We start from the raw sequence: 16,355 nt of genomic DNA on the forward strand, positions 1-16,355 counted from the left end.
AGCTCAAACTCAACAGGACTGAAAGCCCAGTGCATGAGCTCCCCCTGCTCCTCTCCTCTAGCCTGACCCTCTTCCAGTGTTTTCCATCTCTCTGAATAGCAGCCGTATCTATCCAATTCGATGAGCCAGAAACCTGAGGGGCGCCCCATACTCTTTCCTCTTTCTCACCTCACTGCTGACCTGTCTCCAGGACCTTACCTTCTGAGCACATAACAAAGTCTTTCTCCTGTCTCCCTCTCCCTGCCATCTCCCCCGGGGGCTCATGCCGCTCACCTTGTCACTCCTATGGCCACCATTTAAATTCTCCCCTTTGGTTGTTTGACTAGGATCTGCTTCCCCCACTAGACTAGCAGTTCCAGAAGGACAGGCACCATGCTGGTGTTACTGACCTTTGAGTACTCACCAGATTTCAGCACATGCTGGGACATCGCAGGTGCTCGGTGAAGATACATGGAATGAGCTAAATACTGGAGTAAAAAAGGAGCAGGTTTCCCCCATTCACATGCTGTGGCCCAAGGGAGCCTGCTATCTCTGCAGCCCTTAGGGCCTTCCCTGGAGGAGCCACCTTCACCTGCTCCCTCCTGTCCACCCGCCTGGCCTGCCCCTCGGAGCCTCCAGACCAGAGTGGGTGGACCTAGATTGTTTCCTTGAACTGAGGCAGCTGTGGAAGCCTGGCCCCTCTAGCCCTACTGCAGGCCCCACCCCCATCCGTGGCAGACCAATGAGTTCGGGTACCTCCCCAAAGGCAGGAGGAAAGACACGGAGCCACAGTCATCTGAGGAACCTTGCTCCATGGCAGAACCTCATGGAGCTGCTCTGCTCCTGCTCTGCTCTGACAGCTGGAACAGCCGGCTCACAGAGTCACTTGCTCAGTGAGTCCTTACTGAGCACCTACTATGGCCGGGCGCTGTGGATGACAGTTGGGGCGTCTCAGTGGACAAACACAGCAGACGCAGCCAACGGCCATTCTCCTCTTCCTCCTCACTAACAAAACCAACGGTGTTCAGTCCCCTGCCCCAGATCCCTAGGGTGGGGTTACTCTATTCCTCTTGTAGATGCTGGTGTAACAAAGGGCATATGACAGTTTCAGCCCACCGAACTTGAGGGGGAGTCCACTGGGGACCTGCTAGGAAAGTCTCCTCGCACGTACAAGGGGAGATAAACAGAAACGCCTCCTCCTCAGGCCTCCACCAGGTGATGCCTGCAGCTGGCTGGCCACCTCGAGACCCTGAGGGAAGTGGACGACGCTCCGAGAATGGCAGGCTGAAAGACAGGAAGAGCCTAGACCCCTCACGACTCTGCTGAGCTTCTGAATCCACTGCTCTGGGACTGCCCAGCCCCTGGTCTATCACATGGTGATTAAAAGCCTTCATGGTTTAAGCTACTCTCCCATGAGTCTTCTGTCCCTTGCAGCCAAAAGCCACCTAGAGGGGCAACACAGGCCCACAGGCCCTTCCTGAGGCCTTCCCTCAGGAAGCCAGAGCTTCCTGAGCAATTGCGGGAGGGCAGGCACGGAGAGCTCCTCTCTCAGCACTTCCCACTCCTGCCGGAGAGCTGAAATCAATCATGCCCATTGCACAGCTGAAGAAACTGAGACCCAGAGGTGGAAGACAACTTGCTCTGTCACATACCGAGGGCCAGTGCCGGTGCACTTGGAACCAAAGCCCAGGAGGTTGGCTCTTGCCGCCACACCAGCAGAGCAGCTGAGTTTGACTGCCATGTTGGGTGGAATTCTCCATTACAAGTATGACGAGTGGGAGCCAGCCAGCCTAAGCTCTAGAGACATGTACGGGCTCCGTTCCCACCTGCAGACAGGGCAAAGGGATGGCTGGATCCAGGAACTCAGACCATTCCCTCTCATCTTTGCTTCTCTCTGACACCATGCCTTCAGACCAGCTCCCTGCTAGACTGGAATCATGACCACCAGTAGACTTGATCTCACATGCCAACGGCCAAGGGCCAAAAAGGACAGGGGCCTCCCTTTCCCCAGTTTGAGTTTTATCAGCTCCAAACTTGGGCCCCACACCTTCACTGTAAGTCTGGATGCTGAGTGCCACCTTTGGGTTCCATGGCTTGGCCCCTCCAACCTCTCTATGCCTCGGTTTACCTGTCCTGAACTAAGCAGAGTAGCAGCAGCACCTGCTCTGCCAGGAAGGTCATTCATGTGTCCAGCAAACACCTCGTGCATGCCAGTTACCAGTCAGGCGGCATGGGAGGTGCTGGGACCCAATCCCTACCCTTGTGGGACCCAATCCCTGCCCTCAGGGAGTTTATAGTCTAGCAGGAAAGACAGATATTAAATCAACAAACACAGGAAATGATATCTCTGTTTTAACTCTGCTAAGTGTTCTAAAGGACAAACACAGAGCACACTAGGAGTGAAAGAAAAGAACTGAGCTCAGATTGAATGCGTAGCCTTAGAAAGACTGACTCCGGGCATGGAGTAAGCATTCAAGTCTAGGGTAGCTATTACCTAGGTTTTCACTTGGCCTCTTTCCTGTCATCTCCCGCCCACAGTGACTTACTGTGAGGAGAAGAGCTAGGTGACCTGGTGGCCCCGCTCTCCATCGCTGCAACCAATTACAAGCCTCCTAGGGGCTGGAGCGCAAGTGTGACGCACGCACTGGGACAGCAGGAGCACAACAGGTCCCAGGGCAGCCTGCTCCTGGTGGATGGCACACACCCAGCTCTCGGCAGCCCCTTCCTGGCTCCGGCTGAGGCTCCAGGGGCTTCTCAGGCTCCTTCCGCTGGCTCCGTGTCAAACCCTAAATGAAGGAGTGCTGGAGAGAGATTTACTGCTTAACAAGCCAACTTTCCATTCACTATTGCCAGGCTCTGCTGTCCTCACAGCTCCTGGCCATAGGGACAAGGGCCCTGCCCCTGTTCCAAGCCTCGGGGCCGTCTAATCATGTCCTGGTGACTGCCTCTGGAGGGACCATTTGCGAAAATCTCTTTGTGATCAAAGGAACACACTCAGGCCCCTCTGGGTTTCCACTGCCCCCTCTCTCTCGTACAGACATACTGTTTTTTCAGGGAAGAAGAACAAAGAGCTGCTAGGTTAGATTAATTGCCACAAATGCTAACTCTATACCTATATCCAGGACCCTAATCAGGATGGTGGTGCCAGCCCATCTGACCTCCCGGCCCCCAGCTCTTCTTTTGCAACCATGGAGACAGACAAAGGGGTTGACTGGCACACACATCACTCCTCCATTTGCCACCTTCTGTGGTTCTCTGGATCTGAACAATCTGAATCATCCCCTGTGATCCGGTCCCCCTAACATTTCCAATTCTGTGTTCTCAGGAAACCAGGAGGGGTTTTCCCAGAACATCATACACTTCTTTCATCCAAGATGTTTCCAGCACATGCCTTCCTCTTATATGAATCTGTCCATTGAATAATGAATGCTTCCTATCTGCCAGCCTCGGTGCTGGCTCTGGGATGCGACAATAAGTCATACGGAACATCCCTGCCCTCAGGAAGACCATGATCTCGTGGGGGCAACAGACATCAGTGAAAAACAAAGAATCGCCAGAGATTATAATTCCCAAAAGTAGCAAGAGCTGTGACAGAACCACGTAGGATGCTGGGAGCCCAAGAAGGCTTCTGTGAGATGACGTTCAACCTTCAACCTGCCATGGGATGACACATAGGTCCCTCTGGGTGGGGTCTGGGGGAGGGACAAGTCCTGATTATGGGACAGACAAGTCCTGAGCCAGAGGGCATCTGCAAGCTCTGGGATCCAAAAGTCTGGGTAGCAGATGGGCAGAGAATGTTCAGATGGGCTGGAGAAGAGAGTGGGAAGAGCCCCGCAGATCATGTTAGAAGACCTTCCTGACACAGAGGACCTGGGGGATCACTGAGCTGTTATAAGGAACTCAAACAGGGCATGAGTCCTCTGGACTGGAAGGGGGTAAGAATGACAATAAGGAAGGCTAGGGTGATATGTCGGGGACTGGACTGACATCACCACAGTTGAAATGCTGCGTCAAAGAGGACTTCATTTTTTTTTTTTTAAGATTATTTATTTATTTATTTGACAGACAGAGATCACAAGTAGGCAGAGAGGCAGGCACAGAGAGAGAGAGGGAAGCAGGCTCCCTGCTGAGCAGAGAGCCCAATGTGGGGCTTGATCCCAGGACCCTGGGAAGGTAGAGGCTTAACCCACTGAGCCACCCAGGCACCCTGAGGACTTCATTTTTTAACTCTGTATTATATACAGAGATTTTCTACTGTGTATGTGGGGGTGTGGGGGTAGCACCCCAGTCCCCACATTATTCAAGGGCCAGTTGTACTCAGAGGTACCCTAAAGTTGCAGATATAGCTCTTTTGCCCCCACTTTGTAGCAGCAACCCAACTTCCTTTGGTTCAGAGGCACAAGGAGCCCAGCATGGCTGGATGGTGGTCTCAGTTCAACAGACTCACTGTTGTGTTCCCTGATGGAAGCATACCTCCCTCACAACTGAGGCCTTCAAACCAGCTAAGCTGTAAGTTTCTGCAGGTAAGTTAGAGGAGTGACTTGCCTCAAGGTAACTCGACTAGCTTAACTAACCTTGACTGAGGGTATATTAGAGGGTAAGGATAGCCCTCCCCTTCCCACCCCTTGACAGCTATGGGAGACAGTCACAGATTTAGAGCATAGAGTGTGCATCCCTTACAGCAGAACTCAACCTTTCGGGACAACTGGTCCCGTAAACAAGCCTTTAGAGCATCAACCCACGTTCCATCAGGCCAACTGCTTCCGGGTTACAGGGCATGTGGCAAGACTAGTGAACTCCTGTGAGCACAAATCTGTTGTTCCCCTTACACTGCTCTGGGAGGAGACCCCCCTGGTCAGAAGCAACATCATGTAGAATATCAGGACAGTGAATGGGATTCTGTGAGCACACAGATGGTTAAGCTGGTGGAAGCATTTCAGGAAAGGGTGGAAATCCACATCCAGAATAAGTGTTTATTGCAGTGATGACCAAACCGATGCCTTCCATGATGGGAGGAGTCCAATGTGATCAGTCTGCCACCAGATGACGGGTCCCTGTCACCTTCAGGAAGGATGAGCTTCTAAAGTATCTGGAGGGCATTTCTTTCCTTCCTTTCCTCATTCATACAATGATTTTCTGAGTGTCTCCCTGCACCATTGGCCCAGCCTTAACTAACCTTGACTGAGGGTAAATTAGAGGGTAAGGAATAGCCCTCCCCTTCCTACCCCTTGACAGCTATGGGAGACAGTCACAGATTTAGAGCATAGAGTATGCATCCCTTACAGCAGAACTCAACCTTTTGGGACAAGTGGTCCCATAAACAAGCCTACTGGCATCTACTGATGAGATGGCACAGCAGGGGCTGGGCTCTTGGCCATGGTGTGAGGCTCAGGGTTTTTGTACACAGACACAGAGAAACAAGATGGCTGCAGCTGCCACCGCTTCTCAGATGGAATGACATGATGGAAAGAGCCCTAGACAAGGAGTTGGAGTGCTTGACTTCTAGTTTTGACCAGCCATCAGCACTCCTCTGATGTGGAGAGAGGCACATTGCCTTGTCAGCCTCCGTTTCCCCATTCTTAAAACAGAGTAAGGGGCGCCCGGGTGGCTCAGTCAGTTAAGAGTTGACTCTTGATTTCCGCTCAGGTCGTGACCTCAGGGTCATGAGATCAAGCTCCACAGCAGGCTCCGTGCTCAGCAGGGAGCCTAAGATTCTCTCTCTCCCTCTCCTACGGCACCTCCCCCCTCTAAAATAAACAAATAAATCTTTAAGAACAAACAATGAAAGCCCCAGAACAGCAGGTACCAGTGGTACCAAGTGTGGGATGGTGGGATGGTCAGATTGGTTCCCCTTGGGTACAGGCAACAAGGGAATCAGTTGTTTATGGAGAGTTTTTTTGTTTTTAATAATGAACTAGGAGTTGGTCTGCTTTTTATTATCACCAAATACCTGCAATTCTAAAGTGAAAGAATACTCCTCACCCAAAAAAGCCTTTTGTTTGCCTAAATTCTAAACAATTGCTACTGTTAGTAATAAATTGTAGTTTTATAAATTTTATATATGTATATATATTATGTATTTTATATATATAACTTATTTGTAAATAAACACATTTTTTACTACCTGTTTTTTCTAATGAACACGGCAATTTACATGGTTGTCATTGTGGAGAAATCCCAGTTATATAACTGGCCCCAGACGTACACAGATCCAGCTGCAGATGTTTATTTCTAGAGTACGTTCATAATGGTTTGCAATCTTTCAAGCTCACTTCTGACTAAAATATAAACAAATAAATTAAAGACAGGGAGATTTAAGAGAGGTCCCCGCCCACCCAACCTCTAAGGCCGGATGCATTAACTGGGGGAAGATCACCTGCGCCATCTAGTGGTAGAGATGGTGATTACAGGTACACACTCTTCATAGGAAAAAAAAAGAACAAAATGGATTGCACGTGGAAATGATAGTATTTTGGTGGGGGTGGGAAACAACCAGGAGACTTAATTAGTCAGCCCCAGGGCTGACAGTATCATAGCTTTGCCTAGATAACAGTGAGCAAGTTCCTTCACTTCTCAGGGCCTTCCTTTCCTCATTCTTAAAATGGATTAATGATACCTTTATCATGGAATTGTGATGATTAAATGTGATAAGGTGTATAAAATTCCTGAGATGCAGTAGGTGCTCAGAAGGTGGTTCCCTTCCTCTCAGAGCTGATCAAAATGGGAGAACTAGAGCAGACGGTCTCCCCAGGTACTGTCAGAGGCTCTTGCCTTACTTCCCTCGTCCCACGCTCTCATTAAGCTGTGGGTGCCACGGCTGGGGACCAGCTCCAGCAGTAGCCCTCCTGGGCACCGCGCCAACTCGCTCCCCACTCCACCAGGCCAGGCTGAATCTGCCTCTGCCTGGCTGTCACCACATCCATACACCTGCTTGTCCCCTCCCATACAGCTGCCCCCTGCCTCTCCAGCCCCCATATTCCACACCTATGACTGGTCCCAAATTTCTCACCCAGTGCCACCTCTCCATTAGCAGCTTTCAGGGTGGTCCCTAGACCAAAAATATTAGCCTCCCCTGGGAACCTGTTAGAAAAGCAACTCATCAAGCCTCAGACCAACTGACTCAGAAATGCCGGGGGGTGGGCCCAGCAATGTTGTTACATATCCTCCAGGCGACTCTGACATGCGAAGTTTGAGAACCGCTGCTCTACAAACTCCCCCCCACACACACACCAGGCCTATTCCTCTCAGATTCCTGAGGTTAGGTCCCACCTACTCCTTGGCCACCCCCTCCATCCGGTGACCCCCTATCCTATTATGGAGAAACTCTCCCAGCACCTAAAACCATCCTACACTCTTCCCCTCGCCCACTTCACCTACAGTAATGTTGAGCAAACCTGTCATTAGCAAACCTTCAATATATTTATCACACAAGCAGACCACTTTCTTATTTCTTGCTCAACATTTTAAAATTTGACACTAATTCAAACATACACCTTACCCTGGTCCTAAACAATCTATAAATTCTGGTCCTAAACAATCTATAAATTCGGATAATATGTGAATTATATTTTTGTTATGCATTGCAATACACACTATTAAAAATTCGAGCAGTTCATCCAAAGTACCACCTAAATGTTACTTGGGGGGAAACAATGCCTTAAGTGTAGGCTCTCTCAGAACACACAAAGACCCACCCTGCCCAGAACTTTCTGGAAGGATGGCAATGCCCATCTTAATTGGGGTGGTGGTTACAAGGATGTATACATCTTATCAAACTGTATGCTTAGAATTAATTGCTTTAAAAGGAAACAGGTTCAAGTCCACACACAGGGACTCGCAGCCACTCATTGGGTGTATCACCTCATTTCTATTTGTAAATCTCCATTTCTATCTGTAAACATGGTTTGTGAGCTAGTTCGATGACTTTCGGGCCCCTTGTTTAAATAAATTCTTGCTGTGAACCAGAGACAAAGGAGCTAGCTCCCTGGCTGAAGTGGGCAGGGGCAATCTGATGGTGTCCTTCCAACCCCTTCCCCTCCTCACAATGAGAGGGCGCCATTGTCTTCAAGTCCCACCTAGCTCTGACAGGCACTGCTTCTGTCTCTGCTGGGGATTTGCCTCAGGCTAAATATATCCCTTCTTTCTCCAAACCATATGGTTTCTAGATTCCTCTGGAAAGAGTAGGCTTTTATGCTCCCATAGAAGAGGGAAGCAGGGACAAGAGAAGGGCTATGCCTCTCTTCTCCCTTCCCCTCCTCTTCCTGGTTCATTCCACACAATACCCGTAGCGAGTGTTCAAGAAGTGGCTGCAACACGAGACCTCTCATTAATGGTCAATTCCAGTTACATTAAAGTACTTAATAAAGCCTGGATTACTGGGTCATTAGGTTTCTCGTAATCCCAGTGGTCTTTCAGCAGGGAGAGGCAGAAGGCCTGGCCCTAGGCCTCTAAGCTGAACAGAAAAATTAATGGGTCTTTATGCCCAAGGTAGTTGGTCATGGGGAGGGAGGTCACATTTTTAATGTTTCTCTCCTGCTCTGACCAGCCCAACTTCTGCTCATTTTGCTTTTAGAGAATTTATCACTAGTTCCCTGCATTTGGGAATATGAAGATCCTTCTTAACATCCACAAAGCTCAGTTTCTACACTTTAACAGCTGCATTTTGATCCATATTGAAACTTGAGGACACACACACCCCCCCCGATTATTAGTTCATTAACTTAAAAAATATCTTGATGGATCACAACATGGATAAACACTGAAGGACAGAGTCACCTCTGGAAGAGGCAGGCCGTGTTCAGGACACACCTTGACTTGAAGTCCCCAAGTAGCCATCAGCGCCCGGGACCACGCACACCCACCAGCTGGATCTCACAGAGGCACACTCCCATAACCAGCCATGGTGGGCAGAAGCCAGTCCCAGAAAAGCCAGTGGATAAACCTTTCACCACTTTCCTTGCGACCTTCGTCCCCTCTCCAGGGTGGTCTGTCTCATGGCTAAAGGACAAGAGAAGACGTGGCCATAAGTGCCAATGGAGTTGAGGAGTAGGTTGGCGGTGGGGGAAGGAAGGATAGCCTAGGATTAGAGTCCCAGATGTTCTAGAACATACCAGTCTAACATGAGCCATTTATGTATTTAACATTTTCTAATGTTTAGGTTTCTAATGTCTAATAACATTTTCTAGTGTTAAAAAGGTAAAAAGAAACAAGTAAAATTAGTTTTAATAATATAATTTACCCAGTATGTCCAAAATATCTTTTTGATGTGTAATACTTACAAAAATTAAGACATTTTAACTTTTTTGTTTTTCCTAAGGCTTTGAATTCAGGAGTGTATTTCACATGGAGAGCACATCTCAGTTCAGGCTGCCACATTTCAAGGACTCAGTACCCACATGACTAGAGGCTACCCTATTGGTGAGTGTGTACGAGAAAGCAGGGAAATGAGGATAGACTCACCCTCACAGTTCCCAGCAGCGGCAGGCGTGGGTGGAGGGCAGGTAATAGTTGTGGCGGACGCCACCCTCCTGTAGTTCATCACCACTCCCAACAGGCACACCTACTGTGTCCCAGAGCCAGCACTGAGCAGCTCAGGAGCACGGCCTGCGCAGACCTGGAGCCCAGCCAGAAGATGTGTAGCACAGTGTCCTATAGACAATGCCGAGTGCAGCTTGTGGGCAGGCCATGGAGAAGCTGCATTTGGCTCCCCCCAGTGTTTTTCAATCTCTTGAAGTAGTTGTTGTATTTATAACCTTGTATTTCCTTCTTGACTCTTGCAAACACTGCTGTTAAGGCCACAGTTCTTGAAGACAGACAGTCCTGGATTAATCTTGACTCTCCCACTTTTTAGCTGACATTGGATACATTGAATTCTTCATGTGTCTCCTACTATAAAACTGGAGATCACGATACTTCACAGATGTTTGACTTTGGTGAGATGAGGAATTAATTGGCTAGCACAAAGCTGGGTAGTAAGTACTCAATAAATGATGGTATTAGTTTTCACTCACAGGAGGCTTGAACTCCATAGAGCCCCTACCACGGTCCTATTTCAGTATGGGAAAATTGGGAAGTATGTGCACAGCAGTTCTCAAAAACAACCCCACTTACACACACAGATGTTGGCCAACGGTTCCTGTACTCACAATTTTTAGTTTGTTTCCTTTCTCTGTTGCCCCCAGGTATGGTTCAACTGAATTAAGCAATCTTCACTACTAAGGCACTACAAATTTTAAAAAGCTTATTTCTGGGCGCCTGGGTGGCTCAGTGGGTTAAAGCCTCTGCCTTCGGCTCAGGTCATGATCCCGGGGTCCTGGGATCGAGCCCCGCATCGGGCTCTCTGCTCCGCGGGGAGCCTGCTTTCTCCTTCTCGCTCTCTGCCTGCCTCTCAGCCTACTTGTAATCTCTGCCTGTCAAATAAATAAATAAAATCTTTTAAAAAAAAAATAAAATAAAAATAAAAAGCTTATTTCTGGGAAGGAAAGGGGAAAGCTAGCAATGACATCAGCAGCCCCTCCTGCTAACCTCCTTCCTGCTTCCAAGGTGGAAGACTCTTGGAATTGGCACTGAATGCTGCTGGTGAAAGATATTAACGACCAACCTGGACCAAGACTTAGCCATTGTTCGATCCCCATTTTTGTTTTTTGTTTTTGTTTTTGCTTTTTATGGGGGAAATTAAGAGTCAGGGACTTTAAAACATCTAAACCAATCATGATAAACTCTATCATGATATAATCATGATAACCTCTAGCCTGAGGTTCAGCCTTCCTGACCGTCTCCACCGCCATATGCTTTAAATTCATAAAGGTAGGTAGGAACAAAACATGGGCAGCCAGTCACAGGGAACAGAGGCCACAGAACTGGCCCATGAGGGAGACTAAGGAAAACTCTTCCCAGGCAAACTGTTTTCCCATCTTCCCTTTCTGCTCTTTAATGCAAATTTGCTTCTTCATTCCTTTCTACAATTCACTTATTGACTATGTGCTCAGCCCTGTCCTAGGCATTTTGATCCTCCTATTTTTCAAAATAACTCTTGTCCCCTCTACCACTTTTTCTTTTCTTTTGCATTACTCAGTTTCCTGTGTTGTTGGTTTTTTTTTGAGTCTCCATGCTTCACTCTCAAGAAAAAGACATGGCTCCTTTCTTTACAATAAATGAGTTGCTCCTGGGGGATTAGAAGAGGGACAGACAGTCTGAGCAGCACCTAGAAAGCCAACATAAGAAAAAAAAAAAAAAAAAGGAGCACGTGGGTAGATAATGGAGCAAAGACAACTGCAGGGTTTTTATCTGTGCTCCAGATTTAAGTAACTCTTTTGTTATCAAAAATAACTATGTCAGCATCAATAACCTGCTGATTACAAAATGCATTCTTTGCAGAGAGGGGGAATTAACATCTAATGAACACTTGCCATCTGCCAGGCACTGTGCAAGGCTAGTGATTCTCAGTATTTTAGTGGTCAAGGACTCCTCTGGGATTCTTGTGGAAACTATAAAATCTCTCCCTTAGAAAAACTCAAATGAACACAAAATTTTACAAAGAATCACAAGGGCAAACAATGTTCCAAAGCATAATCACAGACTCCAGATTAAAACCCTTTGTGTTAAGCCCTTAGGATCCCAGAGCATGTCATTATTGAGACAAGATACCATTATCCCTACCTTACAGATGAGGGGCCATCCCTAAGGTCACATACTAAACATCAGAAACATTTCAGACAGAGTTGTCTGAACACTACTTGCTGTCCTAGATAAAAATGTCATTTGATTTTTAGTGTTATTATAACTGTCACTCCTTATTTTTAAACAAAGATTATGTGAGAAACTGAAATCTGTGCAAAATATTCTAGACTCAGCCACAGCACATCAGAAAGCTCAGAATTCCCAGGGGTTCCAATCCCATATCCTATCAGCCAAAAGCCCCACTCCTCCTGAACTCACCTGCCCAGAAAGGAAACAAGCCGAAGAGGTGCTTTTCTTAGCCAGGTTTCATAAGCCTCAGAACAGAAGCAACCTGTCAATAATATCTCAATAAAACTACAGGGAAATTTTTTAAAGAGGCAACCTCTCTTTAAGACAATCTATCAGTCAAGGGCGCCTGGGTGGCTCAGTGGGTTAAGCCGCTGCCTTCGGCTCAGGTCATGATCTCAGGGTCCTGGGATCGAGTCCCGCATCGGGCTCTCTGCTCGGCAGGGAGCCTGCTTCCCTCTCTCTCTCTGCCTGCCTCTCCATCTACTTGTGATTTCTCTCTGTCAAAAAAATAAATAAAATCTTAAAAAAAAAAAAAAAAAAAAAAAAAGACAATCTATCAGTCAAAATGGGAATTGAGAGACCAGTCAAAGCCTATGGATATGAAACAAAAGAAATTTAATTTCAGAGTATTACATGAATAACAAAGACAATGCATAGGATTGTTTCTTTACAGTTACATATATATATATATGATATATAGTCAAATAAGAATGAAAGACAAAAAATGGTGAAATAGTTAAGAAACCTTGTTTCGCTTGCTGAGCAAGCTCAGGGAGAGCCAAGGGCGACCCCTGCTACGAAAGGCCCTAGGGCGGGAGTGTTTTTCCCAACAGGCTCTGCCAGTCTCCAAGTCTGGGGGAGTGCTCAATGGCTCTTCAGCACCCCTGGCTGTGGCCTCGCATACTTTAGTTTCCATGGCAACCCAAGCACTCAGGCTATTATGTACTCACCTCCTCACTAGCCCCTCCACTGACTCTCCATGAGTGGAAAGATGTCGGTTGGCACTGGCTGCCTGGGAAAACTAGCTTTTCCGTGGGGAGTTTTAGATTGGGTTAATTACCACTGGTTTGAAAAGCTTGTCCATTTTAGGGACCCAAATTTTCCCCAAATTCTACAGCAATCTTGCCAAATGCCAATACCCAGGTTTAGATCAAGGTCCTGTCTTCAGTACAAAAGCTTCAGGGTGGAGGGGACAGGGATGAGGATCTCCCTGGGAAAAGGAGTTCTGTTTAGAAAAGACCTTCCAGCATTTGTGTGAGGCCCTGTACAATGCAAGGAAGCAGCGAAGAGTCTAGAGAAGTCTGTTGCCAAAGATGGCTTCCCTGGCTATGCATGGGCCACATGGCTGGTCACTGCAGGGCACAGGTGCAAGGACCACAGGTTCTCTGTATCCAGAGGCTCCTGGGAGGGAAGCTACACAAAACCACCATTGTCCAGGCGGAGAGAAGGGATTTGCTGGCTTCCTTACAACCCAAGAAAATCCACCTCTGGATCACCCAGCAGTCACCAGAGTCAACTGCCCTGTACTACTCCATTTCCCAAAGTGCTCCTGAGAAGGACATTTAGGGTGATGAGTTGGGGAAGGAGCGGCTGCGGTTTGTTTGTTACAATTTGTTAAGTACCAGCTCCTTGAGCATGTTCTGGCACTCAGATACAAAAAAAGTACATGGCACTCAGATACAAAAAGGTATAATCAGTATCTTCTAACCTTTCACTGTGACACTGGAGTTTTTCAAACCAGATTCCCTGGTCCCAGGGCAAAAGTCTATCACACTAAAAGGTTAGAAACTCCAGTGTCTATGGTTTTCCCGGTGATCTGAATCGAGGAGGTGCTCTTGTCTTCACGTTTACGCCCGCTGGCACAAAAACACTGCCCTGTGCTGACACCCCATCAGAACCATCACAACCGCAGAAAGAAATGAAATGTTAAAAGCCATAAAAGGAGGGATTTCCAAAGAGACTGTTCCAACATGAAAAACAAACAGATCAGATTAAAAAAAAAACTTATAGATTAAAAAAACTGTTAAATACTGGCTCAAAAATACCCACCCACCAAGTCAAAAGGGAGACAGTACCCTGCTGTGGCAAATGATAAAGGGCTTTTGTCTTGTAGTTAGTTCTCTGTAAGATTCCACAGGATAGGAACACTTACATATTGCAAGGCAGAAAGTTATACTGTTTATTTCTCAAATTTGGATTCCAACTGGATCACAGCTTCAACTTAAAAAATGACCTATCACACCCTTTAAGCAAGGGAAAGTATATTTAATAAATAACTTAAATGAAACACACATGCCCAAATTCACACACAAAGTGCCCAAGGGGGCGAGCTACACAAAATCATGTGTGCGTGGCAAGCACCTCTCCCACCACTCTAGGCCCGGCACACTTCCCTGGGGTACCAACCCATTCAACCAGTGAAAGTCTCCTAAGTCTTAGCTGCCTCCTCAGATAGAAGCCCAGGACAAAGCTGGTGACAGGAAGGTATCAGGTCACTGCTCTGCACTCTCCACCTGATGCCACGCCATTCTGGGAGGAACCACTTAGTAAAGAAAGGAAGCTTCGGGTTAGGGAGAACACTATTTCAGTCTGGTCCTATCAAAAGCAGTCTCTGTCTGCATTCACTCGTAGCAGGTGCTTATTTTCTTAATAAGGAAAAGCTAACTGGAAACCTACACAAATAAATTTGCTAACAAGTATTTTTAAGAAAGACATATAAATGCTCTGAGAAAGGGCCTTATACTCCTCACCATCTGTTGTTCACAATCCATCAGGCTGGAAGGTCAAATCTTACACTTCTCTTCACTATTGTTGGAGTAGCCAGTGAGACAAGTACGGAAGAGAGGACTGACAGCTGGACACAAAACCAAACCGTGCTCTGCCAGCATCATCCTCCCATTTCAGCAGAAATGCAGCTTTTTCAAGAGTTCAAAGATAACAAGTCCCACTTTGCAGGGCAGCCACTCCCCAGGAGCCTGACTGGGCTCTGGCACAGGGTGAGGGCAGCTCAACGGCTCCACAGAGCAGGCCCACTCAAACGCTCCCGCCTCTGGCCACACGCCCCCAGGCAGTGAGTTTTTACAACAGATCAAAGCCACGCTGCTGCTTACCTCTAACACACATGAACATCCTCAACCCTGTCAAAGCCCCAGCCCCACCTCCAAACTACCCTTTGCCCACCTTGACAAGGAGAGGGGCGGTGCTGCAACCCCCCTCCAACACTGGTGATCAGCCACAACCGCTTCTAAAGGAGAATGTGCTCTTTCAAATCCTCTCAGCCCTGCAGAGTGACGCGCCCTTCCTCCCGGGACTCCAGCTTGCCCTCAGCGGACAGTCTGACCTGCACACCTGATCCCTTAGAAGGATGCAATATAATCCCACCCACCAGCAGTCACCCTGGACACAAAACCAGCTGGTCCCATCCTAGTCACACTCCAGAGTTTCCAGTACATTCAGATATTTCAGCAAATCTCTATCGAGCCGTCAGTGACTTCCCTTGAGTCACAGGGATCTGGCACAGAATATTGGCACCAGAGATGTTTTAGGCGAGGGGAGGCTGAATGAAAGGCGACGAGTTTGGCAACCGCACAATCACTTTGGCACCACGGAAGAAAGGGGAAGAGAGGGAAGGAAGGGAGAAGAGACAAAGTTTAATAACTGACATTTGTTAAAATATGGTATCATTCTGAATTCTCCTTTTTCAATAACGCAGGTCAAATATCCTATACCCTCAGGTCCAAGAAATTATTTTTGTAATTCCAGGAAAGCTCGAAGTTCTTTGGACAAACGGTATTGAGGAATACGGCCTCATGAGATTAAGAGCTTTCCCAAAGCTTATGGTGAAAAAACAAGGGAAAGTTATCTGTCTTAGGCATAATTTAGAAGACCTATCCAAAAAATGGCTTTAAAAAAACAAACAGCAAATTAACAAGAAATAACCAAAATAATACCTGTACTATCAAAACAGAGAAAAGCCCCAAGTATCAGTTAAAAATAATATCCATCCACCAGGACTGACAGCACTTAAAAAAAAAAAAAAACTGGTAGTTGAGAGAACTTTCAGATTTTTAAAAATAATATCTGCTAAAACAAATTCATGGAATGAGCACTGGAGCCCAGCTGGTTCTGCCCATTTACTGCGCTGTGTGAGCAGGCTGACTGCTTAGTGGTTTCCCCAAAATGCTTTCAAAGACAAGAGAAAGAGAGATGCCAGCACCCAGTCAGTAGACAGAGTCTGCAGACATTATCCAGTGAGTGCGGTTAGAGGTATCAGTCAGGTCACAGGATTAGTTGACTTTCACGATGCTAAACACAGCAAGCTGCAAGTCCAAGCTTCTCTGTGAGCAGTAATGACGTCTGGCCCACTAAAGAGGAAATTCCGGGTGGACAACAGGAGCACTCTGGATCCTTCAGAGGAATCCTAGGTTGAAGAAAAAACAAGAATATTAAGCACATTCATAAATATTTCTTTTTGCAATCATCCCACCTGAAAGCTAGCAAGGTTGTACTTAATATATTCTACAAACTGAGGATTAAACAGCTTAATTGAGAATTTGTGAGTGTGACTTCTACCAAGTAAACATTACTTTGTCTATGTGCTTTAATCTCAATGCATTAAAACAACTTAA

The 16,355-nt window shown here is 47.0% G+C and overlaps 1 protein-coding gene across 2 annotated transcripts in view; it reads right to left on the reverse strand.

The window, feature by feature from the left end:
- Positions 1–12,325: 12,325 nt before the first annotated feature.
- ARHGAP19 (Rho GTPase activating protein 19) overlaps positions 12,326–16,355 on the reverse strand; it is a 66,753-nt gene continuing 62,723 nt past the window's right edge. For both annotated transcript variants that reach the window (XM_059398256.1, XM_059398255.1), the window contains one exon: positions 12,326–16,147. In XM_059398256.1, coding sequence (XP_059254239.1) covers positions 16,137–16,147 — 11 coding nt within the window. In that variant the 3' untranslated portion in view covers positions 12,326–16,136. The remainder of the gene's footprint in view (positions 16,148–16,355) is intronic.

This window comes from Mustela nigripes, chromosome 4, assembly GCF_022355385.1.
Source record: "Mustela nigripes isolate SB6536 chromosome 4, MUSNIG.SB6536, whole genome shotgun sequence".
NCBI classification, from domain to species: Eukaryota; Metazoa; Chordata; class Mammalia; order Carnivora; family Mustelidae; genus Mustela; species Mustela nigripes.